General features: G+C 42.0%; 1 protein-coding gene and 1 non-coding gene across 4 annotated transcripts in view; both read right to left on the reverse strand.

Moving 5' to 3' along the window:
* The window catches only part of ASRGL1 (asparaginase and isoaspartyl peptidase 1), a 34,482-nt gene extending 23,530 nt beyond the window's left edge, over positions 1-10,952 (reverse strand). Inside the window, exons 1-2 of one of the 3 annotated variants that reach the window (XM_077115997.1) lie at positions 10,852-10,952; positions 10,039-10,328 (exon numbers count right to left, since the gene is read on the reverse strand). In XM_077115997.1, coding sequence (XP_076972112.1) covers positions 10,039-10,228 — 190 coding nt within the window. In that variant the 5' untranslated portion in view covers positions 10,229-10,328; positions 10,852-10,952. Of the gene's footprint in view, positions 1-10,038; positions 10,329-10,574; positions 10,784-10,851 lie in introns of those variants that run through there. The other 2 variants (XM_077115996.1, XM_077115995.1) reach the window with 2 other exon arrangements.
* LOC143647503 (U2 spliceosomal RNA) lies at positions 3,117-3,307 on the reverse strand. The gene has a single exon (XR_013158124.1). It is a non-coding gene; the product is annotated as a U2 spliceosomal RNA (small nuclear RNA).
* Positions 10,953-11,808: the final 856 nt, after the last annotated feature.

Consider the following 11,808-nt stretch of genomic DNA (forward strand, 5'->3'; position numbering starts at 1 on the left):
TCTCCATGGAGATAATTTAATCAAGTTTCCAGCCTATAGTACAAAACAGGGATTAAAAGAAAAGCTGCCTCCACAAGATGGATTAGGACTAAAACATGGGTTTCTAGAGTACATAAATCCTTTCAAACCAACACGACTGCAATTATGGCTGATTACATCTATAGTCAACAAAGGAGATTGTCTTCAACAAGGAAAGAGGTCTCATCAATCAACTGAAGACATTAAAGGGAGAACTGATGATTTCCGCAGTCAGGAAGCAGAATTTCCATTACTGCTTCAGCCAGCCAGCTTCTCCTGGAGAATTCATCACTGTAGTTCCCAATTTGTAGTCTGCCTGCCAGAAATTGTACTTGTAATTCCCATGGTTGCATGAGACAACTTGTGTATTAAATCTCTTTTATTTAAATATCTATATATCTTGTTGGTTCTGTTTTCTGGAAAACCCTAATAAAGTCTTTTCACACAACACCCAAAATGTCCACAATACAATTGAAAATCCCTTGTTATACTAAGAATAAGGAAAATCTCAACCAGAATGAGAAAAGAAAATCAACAGATGCCAACACTGAGATGACACAGATGTTGGAATTATCTGACAATGATTTAAAATCAACCATCATAAAAATGCTTTGGTAAGTTAAGGAGGTTGAAACGAATGGAAAACAAAAAAAAGAAAAAAAGAAATCCTCAGCAAAGAAATGTAAGATAAAAAGATAAACCTAATATATGTGTAATTAGAGGTTCCAAAGGAGAGGAGAGTGAGTGGGATGAAAAGTATTTAAGGAAATAAAAAATATTTTTTCAAATGTGATGAAAACTGTAAGTGCACAGATCTGAGATGCTGACAAACTTCAAGCCTCCCCTCAAAATGAAGAAAACTATACCAGGCACATCATGATCAAACTGCTTAGCACTAAAGGTAGCGAGAAAATCTTAAAGGCAGACGGAATAAAAGGATTCATCAGGTAGTCAGGGGGTGAGGGAAAAGGTAAGAATTATGGCAGGCTTCTTGTTGGACCATGGGAAATGAGGTATAACGCCTGTTTTGGTTTGATAGAGCCGCCAGAATGAAATATACCAGAAATGAGCTGGCTTTTACAATGAGGATTTATTAACTTACAATTTACAGTTTTTAGGCCGTGAAAATGTCCCAACCCAAGGCAACAACAGGACAATACCTGGACTCTGAAGACAGGCTGCCAGCATCCAGGATACCTCTGTCACATGGGAAGGCACACGGCCAGTGTCTGCTGGTCCTTCTCTCCCGTTTCACTGCTTTCAGCTTCTGGCTTCCCCTATTTTCTGTGGGTCCTCTCATAGCTTCTCCAGGGTCTTTTCTCTAACTTCTCTATGAACTTCTCTTAATTTCACCTCTTAGCTTGTGTTTTATCCTCTTATAAAGGACTTCAGTACGTGGATTAAGATCCACCTTGAATGAGGTGGGTTACATCTCAACTGAAATAACCTAATCAAAAGGTCCCCCTACAATAGGTCGATACCCACGGGAATGGATTAAAAGAATATGTCCTTTTCTGGGGTACATAAGAGTTTTTCAAACTACCACAATGCCTTCTGGCTGTTCATGGCCTACTACCTGGCTCCCTCATACAGTAATACTATCTGGGAAGGACTGATGGCTTGGTGACGTATGTCCATGACTTTGGTGAGTACCGTCCAAGCTTCCTACCCCACTGGCAATCCTGTAGTTTGGAATCCTCCCTAGGAGCTGCAAATGGCCAGCCTTAGTATGGTAAGAGGGGAAATTCTGTGGTTTTTAGTGCCCCCCCTAAATGGGAAGGACTGACGTCAAGTGACACCAACACTGAGCAACACTGGCTATATAATAAAAGTTTTATCTAGGTTCCAACAGTAGGAACCCTCAAGTCCTACTGCAGGAAACATCCCTGTCCCGAGCCATGACTTGCAAGTGAGACAGCTAAGGCTAAGAGTGCTAGATCTCTTTACTTAGACTACAGCAGCTGAGAGACTGCTGTGGGAGACTCCAACCACTGTGTCTGTGGCTGGTGCAGGTGGGTCTGCCCTAGGTTGAGAGGGATCCCCTTCATGGGAAGCAAAATGGCAGCCTATAAGCAATGGTGTTACAAGGTATCTTTGTGTGTGTGCTGTCTCTGCTATCGTTGCACTCTGTCCCCTGATCCCATGGTGTATACAGGATCTAAGCCCTGGTGTAAGGTGGCTAAGGAACTAATGGTCAGATAAGAAGGGGCCAGAGCATATGTGCCAGCACCCCCTCAGATTCTAGGGGAAATTTCTAAGTCATTTAAGAAATGTTAGAGTCCCATGCAACGTGCAGGGGCCCCACTCAGTAATGCTGCCTATCAGCATGCCAAAGTCTTGGTATGCCTTCCTGTGCCCACTGACTACGCCTGATGATACCACTACCATCGTGCTACTACAAACAAACCCCAACCCCAATGAGGTCAACGTGGATACCTAAAGAGGGAGACATGGCTGTGTATGAGTCTGGTCAGAAGGAACCACAAATCTTTTCCATCACCAGGTGTAAGGCTAAGCAGGGCCCCAAATTGGAAACTAAAACTAAAAAATTTACTTGATTGGAGATTCAACTTATACTTAAAGACTTTATTCAAGGGGACAAGGAGAAAGGGGCAGATTGGTTGCTGAGAGTCTTAAATATGGGGCCTGAGTTACCACTCTCATCCCCTCAAATTAAGCAATTGGTTGGTATCACTGAAGAATCTAAGACCTCACCAAATTGACTTAAATATCTATGGAATATAAAAAAAAGACACACCCATCCATAGTCGGTATTACTGCCAAGGTGATGTCCACTGGAAAACAATTAATGAGGCCTGACTGTCACTTAGAAAGACTGAGATGCTGCAACGGGCATAGCATTTTTTGAGCATTCAGACAAAAAAGAACTTGGAGTTAATTAATTAATTTTTTTTTAAGGACGTGACAGTAGAAAGAAAAGAAAGAAAGAAAGAAAGAGACGAAGAAGAAACGACAGTACTAGCAACTCAGGGGGAAAAACATGAAGAGAGCTGCAGACATCTTGGTCTGGTAAAGAAAAGAAGCAAAGGAGGAGAGTAAGGAAAAATCAAATCTGTCAGTTCACACTGCAATTGAGGAGGGGGTGCACCATTCCTGGAAGTACTGCAATACCAGGTCGATGCGTGGAGTGGACAGAGCAAGCTCCTATTCCATCTCCCTACTCCAAAAATCCATTTAATATATTGTCCTTGAATAGAGGACGTATCAGATATTAAACTGATAAGAACAGATACTACACTTGATCTTAGCCAAAAGGCCGAGAAGCGATGGGAGTTAATTTTTGAGGAGGGCCCTTTAACACTGATGGGAAATTTTTTTACAGAAAGCACAGGCCTCCCAAATTACTGTGTAGCCTTGTTCAACTTTATTGGCATGACCCATTCTCTCCGGAAAGCTATGGATGATGGTTGCCAGTCACTTAAAGAAATGGCCTCCTTTTTCCCTCCAATGAGTGCCCATTAACCAAACAAGGCACAATATCCACACTGGCAAGCACTAGACATTGAGAAAGGCCTGAAGAAAAGTATTATGCAATTTCTTGGAAAGGGAGAAACAAGACTAAGTCTAGCTGACATGACACAAGTAGCAGTGCCAGAAGTTGGTCCTCGCCAACTTGTGCACAGTCAGTGTTCACCCTGGCTCTGAGTTTTACTATTTTTGCTGGGTGCATGGGTCATAGGCTTATACACCAACCCACAAGGCTTCACCATGCAGGCCTAGGAATGCTCAAACAATACTCGGCTGATCCTAAAACTGTACTCAGTGACGACAAAGAAGGCTGCTGGCTGCCGCTCCTCAACCTCCTTCATCTAACATGCCACCAAGCATGGCTGATGTCCCAAAGCCATGTAACTTATATATCAAATGGGTTCACTGGCACCAATGCATAAATGATTCTTGACCAACGCATAACCTAAGTAAGATTCTGTTATAGCTCCAATGGCCTCATGAGTATAATCAAATAAAGGCTTCAGAGCTAACTGTCCTCTACCCCAGCCTGCCAGATTTCCTATTCTAAGACAAGAGTTCAGATGAATTACAAAGAGGGCCTAGATTTTAGTTTCTCAAGCTGCTGGAATGCAGTATACCAGAAATGGAACGACTTTTACAAAGGCACAAATTTATAGTTTTAAGGTCATGAAAATGTCCAAATTAAGGCAACAGCAAGAGGTTACCTTTACTCAAGAATGGCTGATGCTGTTGGGAACCCCTCTGTTAGCTGAAAAGGCATCTGGTTGGTGTCTGCCGGGGTCTCTGGCTTCTGGACACTTCTGTCAGCTAGGAGGACACATGGCGATGTCTGCTAGCTTTCTCTCCTCATTTCATAAGTCTTCCCTGGGGGCATTTTCCATTTGCATCTCCAGAGATCTCTGGCTATGTGGGCTCTGTGCCCACTGAAGCTTTTTTCAAAATGTTTCCCTCTTAAAGGACTCCAGTAAGCAATCCCACCTTGAACAGTGGAAACACATCTCCATGGAAACCAACTAATCAAAAGTTACCACCCAAAATTCAGTGGGTCACATCTCCATGGAAACAATAAAACAGATTTCATCCAGCAATACTGAATGAGGATTAAAGAACATGGCTTTTCTGGGTTACATGACAGTTTCCAATTGGCACAGCCTACAAATACTTAATACCCTATTGGCATATAACTGTGGGCCACACATATTCTCCCTGTGGAGAGAAGTGCTGGGGGCTACACGAGAGCATACAGCTAAAACCTTTGCTAGGTGCATCCTAGACGACCCCCTAAGTGTCATGGATCTCTGATCACAACTGTTTTACAAAAACCTGCAGAGATATCATGAGTAGAGCTGCCCAATGTGATTAAACCCCCCTGACAATAGTCCTCCTCCTTTTTAGATCACTACTGGGAGAGATACCTACCCTTAGGTTGGCCCTGGGTGATCAACGTCTTGCCTCAGATGATGTCACCCCGGCCTATGAATTCACTGCTGGAGACAACACTTTACAAGACCACTGCTGAGGGTCACCCACCACTGCTCCTGTCACCTCAACAAACCAGAGCTACACCTATGCTCGAGCCAGCTGATGATCCCAGATGCTGCCTTGAGAAATGGGAAGGAAAAATGAGAAATGCTACGTGGCTAAAATGATGTGGGCCTCTCTTCTGTCGGTGGCGCCCTCCACAGTTACAAAGCAGCTGAATATTCAGCCAACCTCTTTTGGCACAACCTTCTAACATCTAGAGACCCATATATATATATATATATATATTTTTTTTTTATTAATTAAAAAAAGAATTAACAAAACAATTAGAAATCATTCCAATCTACATGTACAATCAGTAATTCTTAATAACATCACATAGTTGCATATTCATCATTTCTTAGTACATTTGCATCGATTTAGAAAAAGAAATAAAAAGACAACAGAATAAGAATTAAAACAATAATAGAAAGAAAAAAAAAACAAAAAAAACAAAAACAAAAAACCTATACCTCACATGCAGCTTCATTCAGTGTTTTAACATAATTGCATTACAATTGGGTAGTATTGTGCTGTCCATTTCTGAGTTTTTATATCCAGTCCCGTTGTACAGTCTGTATCCCTTCATCTCCAATTATCCCTTTTCTTCTTTTTTTTTTTTTTTAATTAACGGAAAAAAAGAAATTAACCCAACATTTAGAGATCATACCATTCTACACATGCAATCATTAATTCTTAACATCATCACATAGATGCATGATCATCATTTCTTAGTACATTTGCATTGGTTTAGAAGAACTAGCAACATAACCGAAAAAGATATAGAATGTTAATATAGAGAAAAAAATAAAAGTATTAATAGTAAAATCAAAACAAAACAAAACAAAACAAAACAAAACAAAAACCTATAGCTCAGATGCAGCTTCATTCAGTGTTTTAACATGATTACTTTACAATTAGGTATTATTGTGCTGTCCATTTTTGAGTTTTTGTATCTAGTCCTGTTGCACAGTCTGTATCCCTTCAGCTTCAATTACCCATTGTCTTACCCTGTTTCTAACTCCTGCTGAACTCTGCATATATATTTTTTTTAATTAAAAAAAATTTTAATTGTGAAATATAATAAATATTCAAAAAAAGCAATAAATGTCAAAGCACACTGTAACAATTAGCTATAGAACAGATTTCAGAGTTTGGTATGGGTTATAGTTGTAGAATTTTGGGTTTCTCCTAGCTGCTCCAAGACACTGGAGATGAAAAGAAATATCAATATAATGACTCAGCAGTCATACTCATTTGTTAAATCCTATCTTTTCTGTTATAACTCCACCTTCTCCTTTGATCTTTCTTCCAATCTTAATGGGTATTTGTGCTATGTCCATTCTAACTTTTTCATTTTCAAAAGGGCTATTGATAATATGGGACAGGGGGATGGAACTAGTCGATGTTCTGGAGAGCTGGCCCCTCTGGGTTTCAGGACTTACCTGGACTAGGAACCCATCGGGAGGTTGTAGGTTTCTGGAAAGTAACCATAGTTCACAGAACCTTTGTAGACTCTCATAAGGAGTCCTAGGTTCTTTAGATTTAACAAGAATGGTTTTGGTTAGGGTTTGGCAAGCCATGGTAAATAGTGGTATCTAGCTGAAACTTACATATGAGTAGTCTCCAGAATAACTTTTTGACTCTATTTGAACTCTCTCAGCCACTGATACCTTATTTTGTTACGATTCTTTTCCCCCTTTTGTTCAGGAAAACATTGTTGATCCCATGGTTAGAGGCCCACATTTTTGCTCTCATTTTGTCCTGATCTCTCATCCCTCTGCATACTAATATGGGCTCATTCAAAAACAAATAGGTTCCTTAGCTTAGGTAATCCTGGATGATCTTCTAGTTTTAGACTACCTCTTGGCAAAAATATGGGGTGTCTGTGCTATAAGAAGCACCCTAAGGAGGAAGGGCCCACGGTTAGCCAGTCTGTGATTTTAGCCAGGTAATATTTTCATGGTTGGACTTCTACAAAATTATGAATTTCTGCCTTTTGAACAACACTGTTAAGAGAGAGAAAAAGACTGGGATAAAATATCTGCAAATCACATATCTAAAGATAGATCTAGAATAAAGTACACTTAGAACTCAATTATAAGTAAAAAATGATCAATTAAAGAAATGGACAAAAGACTTGCATAGATACTTTACCAAAGAAGAAATGAGTATGGTAAAAACACCTAAAAAGATGCTAAACATCATTAGAGAAATGCAAATTTACACCACAGTGAGATTTCACAAATACCTATTAGAATGGTCAAAATAAAAAAATACCAAAAATACCAAGTGGTAGTAAAGATGTAGAGCAACTGAAACTTTCATACATTTGCTGGTGGGAGTGGAAAATAGTACAGTCACTTCAAAAATCAGTTTGGCAGTTTCTAATAAAATTAAATATATACTTTCCATATGATCTAGCAATTCTACTCCTAGGTATTTAACCAAGAGAAATAAAAAGTTTGGTTTGCACAAAAGCCGTTATGCAAATGCTTACAGTGGTTTTAATTAAATTGGTTCAAAACTGGAACCAACCCAGATGCCCTTTCTATATTCATACAATGGAATACTACTCAATAACAAAAAGGGATGAACTACTGATGCCAGTGTTGACATCGATGACCCTCAAATGTATCATGTTAAGTGAAAGAATCCAGACTCAAAAGGCCATGTACAATATGATTCCATTTATGACATTCTGGAAGAGGCAAAATTCAGATCACTAGTTGCCAGGGACTAGAGATAAATGGAGGGGATTCAAGAAATATGGCAGAATTTTTGAGTAATGAGATGGTTTTCCATCTTGATTGTAGTGGTGGTTACATGACCATGTGTGTTTTTCTCAGTCATGGAACTGCACACTATAAAGGGAGAATTCTGCTATATGTAAATTATACTTTTAAAATAATTAGAATAAAAAAAATTTGTTAAAATTGTGTGGTATTAGGCTGGTGGATCCTAAACCTGGGCAGTACTTCAGAATCACCTGACAATCTTTAACATAAGTAAACAACAACCCAAACCAAAACAAAAAAGCAATTCCTGGACCTACCACAGACTGATGCCTTACAGATGTTACATTACAAAGAGTTCAGAAAAGGGGTGGATAAATGAACAATTCTGTAATCTAAAAGACTCTTTGATACTTTACAAAATTGAAATGTAGAGAGAGAGAGTAAATAACAACTATTTAAACTTCTCTGTAAAGATTGCTCCAGTAAAAGCAAAGGAACATTATCTTGTTGCCAGTCTGAGAAAGTCTTTAAAGAATATATCTAGCATTCAAACCTAAAAGTTCAATTTTTTATAGTGTTAGTATCTAACAAATAAACTACTTTAAAATAAACTAAGAAATATGGTGCCAGCTTTAAATGCAGAGTAAAATCTATATTGAAATGTTAGTAGACTGTTCACACAAACGCTTCAACCGTGTCATGAATGCTAGTTAACCCCACCTAATACACTAACTATTGGGTGTCAGCTACTTGTATTAGGCTCCCAAGCAGTCATTCTAGTGATTACAGCAGAAGGTGCTGGGAATGCTTGTTTGCTTGCTGGGAAAGGCAAACAGAGCTCAAGGCAGACAGGATGCTGTTAAAAGTCTCATCTTTTCCTTCTAAATCTTTGATTTCTTTTTTTTTTCCAGCCCTATTTCCCGCCCGGTCCCGTATGATGAGTAGCATACATCTGGTAAATTAGAGAGGAGATGCTTAGAAGGAAGTCCTTTGGGTACAGATCAAAGATATTAAAACTACCTGTTTCAGTTTCCTATGTTGTACTTTTCCAATCTATGCAGATCTCTGGTCGGCTTAGTTTAGACAGTGGGAGATCAGAATGAATTGCTCCAAATGAAGGTACTGAGTGAGTAAGTGAGGGGGCTGGGGTGGGAGGTGGGGTGTTAGACAAGGGGTTTCTGATTGGTACAAATTCCCAAGGAAACAGTGGGCTGCTCTCCCTGCTAGCAAGGTTAGTCCTGATCTGGTAAATTCTAGTGCAATAGTCATAAAAATACAGTTATGCCTCACCCTAAGGTCAAGCAGACTTAGGAAAGTTTGCATAACTATTAAAGAGTGCTTAGTAGAGTCAAGGGGACAGAACAAATATCAGTAAATATTTGATGACTAATTGGTTAAGATTACCTGAAATTCTTTACACTGACAGATTTGGGGGGTGGGGGTGGGGTGATAATTCCAGTAAGTTTTTTGACCCCTAGTTCTTAGGTTTTTTATTTTAAAATAAAGAGAAGTGCTCAGTAAGTTAACCTTCTTGTCCCTCAGTTTCCTCAAATGAGAAAAGAGTGTTATAACTGTAGGTAATCTATTGGACTTGACTGCAGATAAACGATTTTCATGTAAATCATGAAAAATTCTTAGACTACTGCCTCTAAATAGTAGACACTCATACAGCCTAATGATGATGCTTTTCTAAAAAAAATTAAAAGCGTGGATCAAATGAAAGAAGTCAAACACGAAGAACCCACTCTGTATTATTATTCCATTTATATCTGGAATTCTAGAACATGCAAATGAATCCATAGAAATAGAAAGCAATTGGTGAATGCCTATTGGGGGGATGGAGAGTAGAATAACTGCAAAGTAACACCAAGGACTCTTTGGAGGTGATGGAAATGTTTTAAATCTTGTTCGTGGTGTTGGTTACACCGGTGTGCACCTTTTGCGAAACTTAAAAGTTTATGGTGTTTTAAAGCGGTCTACTACCACTCCACCCCGCCACCCGCAAAAGGATGAAATGAAAACCTGTATTGGTATCTAAATTTAAGGAACCACTTTAATGAATTCATGGATTTATAAATCCTCATAGCAAGTTGGTCAACTAGCAAAAAGGAAAAAAAAAAAACAAAAACGATTAAATATGTTTCCCTTTAGAATAATTTTCCGACAAGGCAGAATGGATTCACTGACACTTGAGGACGGTCCTATTTATCCCAGCCGAGACGTTTAACCCGGTTTGGACCCATTTTTACCAGCGGCAGCGCAAACTTACCTGCGTTGAACTCGGGATCATTCTCGAGAGCGACCACAGCTCCTTCCACCGCATCCACTGCGCTGCCTCCCTCCTGGAGGATGCGGTAACCCACCGTGGCAGCCTGGGCGATGCCCTGGCGCACTCGCTCCTTCCGGTCCTTGGAGATACAGCTGGCGCCGCCTCCGTGGACCACCACCACCGGATTCATGTCTACTGTGACCACGCGCCGTGCAAGAAAAACGCCTGGGGAATTAACTTGGGGGCGAGGTCCAGCGTCGACTCCGGGAGGTTGACGGTCAAGCAATTTCCTGCGATCGAGGAAGGGAACTTTGCACGAAAAGTCCGGGGCGCCCTCCGAGCCCGCCCCGGGACTGGGGCACCTGTCGGCGACTGGGGGTGAGAGGGTGCTCCCAGACCCAGAGCCCGCGCCAACCCCCAACCCCTCACAGCCTGCCCGCCCGGCCTCAGTTTCCCCGCGGACTTGCCCCTCATCCCCCCCAACTCCCATCGAAGGGCCCGGGGAGGCCCGAGGGCTGGCTCTCCTCAGGGCCCACCTGCCTCGAATCCCCGGCCCGGAGGAAGGGTGATTCCTGCTTGCCAATTTTTGTTTTTTCCCCAGCCCCCGATCTCCGACGGCTTCCTCCTGCTCGGACAGGGCGGTCGGCTGACCGAGGGCTCCGCGGCTGGCTGGAGCCGCCCGGCCGGACTCCGCACCCGCCCCAGCCCCTCCGCCAGGCGGGCCCTGGCAACCGCTCCGCCCGCAACCGCTCCGCCGGCGGAGGTTCGCGCGCCTGCGCACGAGGGCCCGGCTGCCGCGCCGCCGAGAATTACCGTAAAGCCCCGTCGCCCCGCCGCGGCGCACGCTCTCTTACTGGTCCCGGAGGCTGCGCTCCCGGCGCCCAGAACGACTGCAGCGCTGGCCGGCCTGCCCACGGGAGCTTCTTGGCGGGGTGCGAGGGATCCTCTCTCTCCTTATGAGGTCGGAGGCTTAGGCGTGGGGTTGAGGGTGGGGCAGGGTGGGGCCGGTGGGCGTTTGGTGTGGCAAGATTTTGTATTGCAAGTATTTTGTATTGCCCCACAGCACGTACTGTACTGTGCCGGGGATGCAAATGGGAAAGCACCACAGCATGTACTGTGCTCTCTGCAGTCTTGCTAGTTATTTCCGCTCAAATGTTTTCCGTTCGTTGTCTCTTTTCTTGACCTTTGTGAAGGACAGAAAGAGAAACTGTAAAAATGTCAATAATTGGTCCGGGTCTGTGCCTGGCGTGCACTGAAAGTGAAAAGCCCTAGTTTCCCTCCATCCTCTCCACGCCTCAGGATCCGAGCTCTAAATTCTTACACTTAGAAGCTCTTTTTATTTTTATGTGAACACCTTTCCTCCTCTTTGTTCCTGAGTGGTCCCTAAAGGCTCTGACCTCTCAGGTGAGCGGACGGAATACCTGTATTGGGCTCAGATCTATCCTAGATTTCCCTTACCGAGTTGGTTACCAAGACATCCTTCTAGAAGTCAAGGTGGAGGGAAAGAGTTTACATTTTTACCTGGTAAAAGGAAGTAATGTAAAGTAATGTAAGGTAATAGATTGGTGGCATGGACTGGAGATACCTTACTAGACTTTTTGAATTATGATTTTATTTCCTTTATAAATTTGTTTTAAACTTTTTATTGCCTAGATGAGCTAATGTCTAAGATAAAGATTCACTTGGTCCAACAAATGCCACTCACCCCCCAAACACACACACTTAAGATACCAGCAACAACATAGCTGATTCCTTCCAGAGAAACTGAAT

The sequence above is a fragment of the Tamandua tetradactyla genome, chromosome 9, assembly GCF_023851605.1.
Source record: "Tamandua tetradactyla isolate mTamTet1 chromosome 9, mTamTet1.pri, whole genome shotgun sequence".
NCBI lineage: Eukaryota > Metazoa > Chordata > Mammalia > Pilosa > Myrmecophagidae > Tamandua > Tamandua tetradactyla.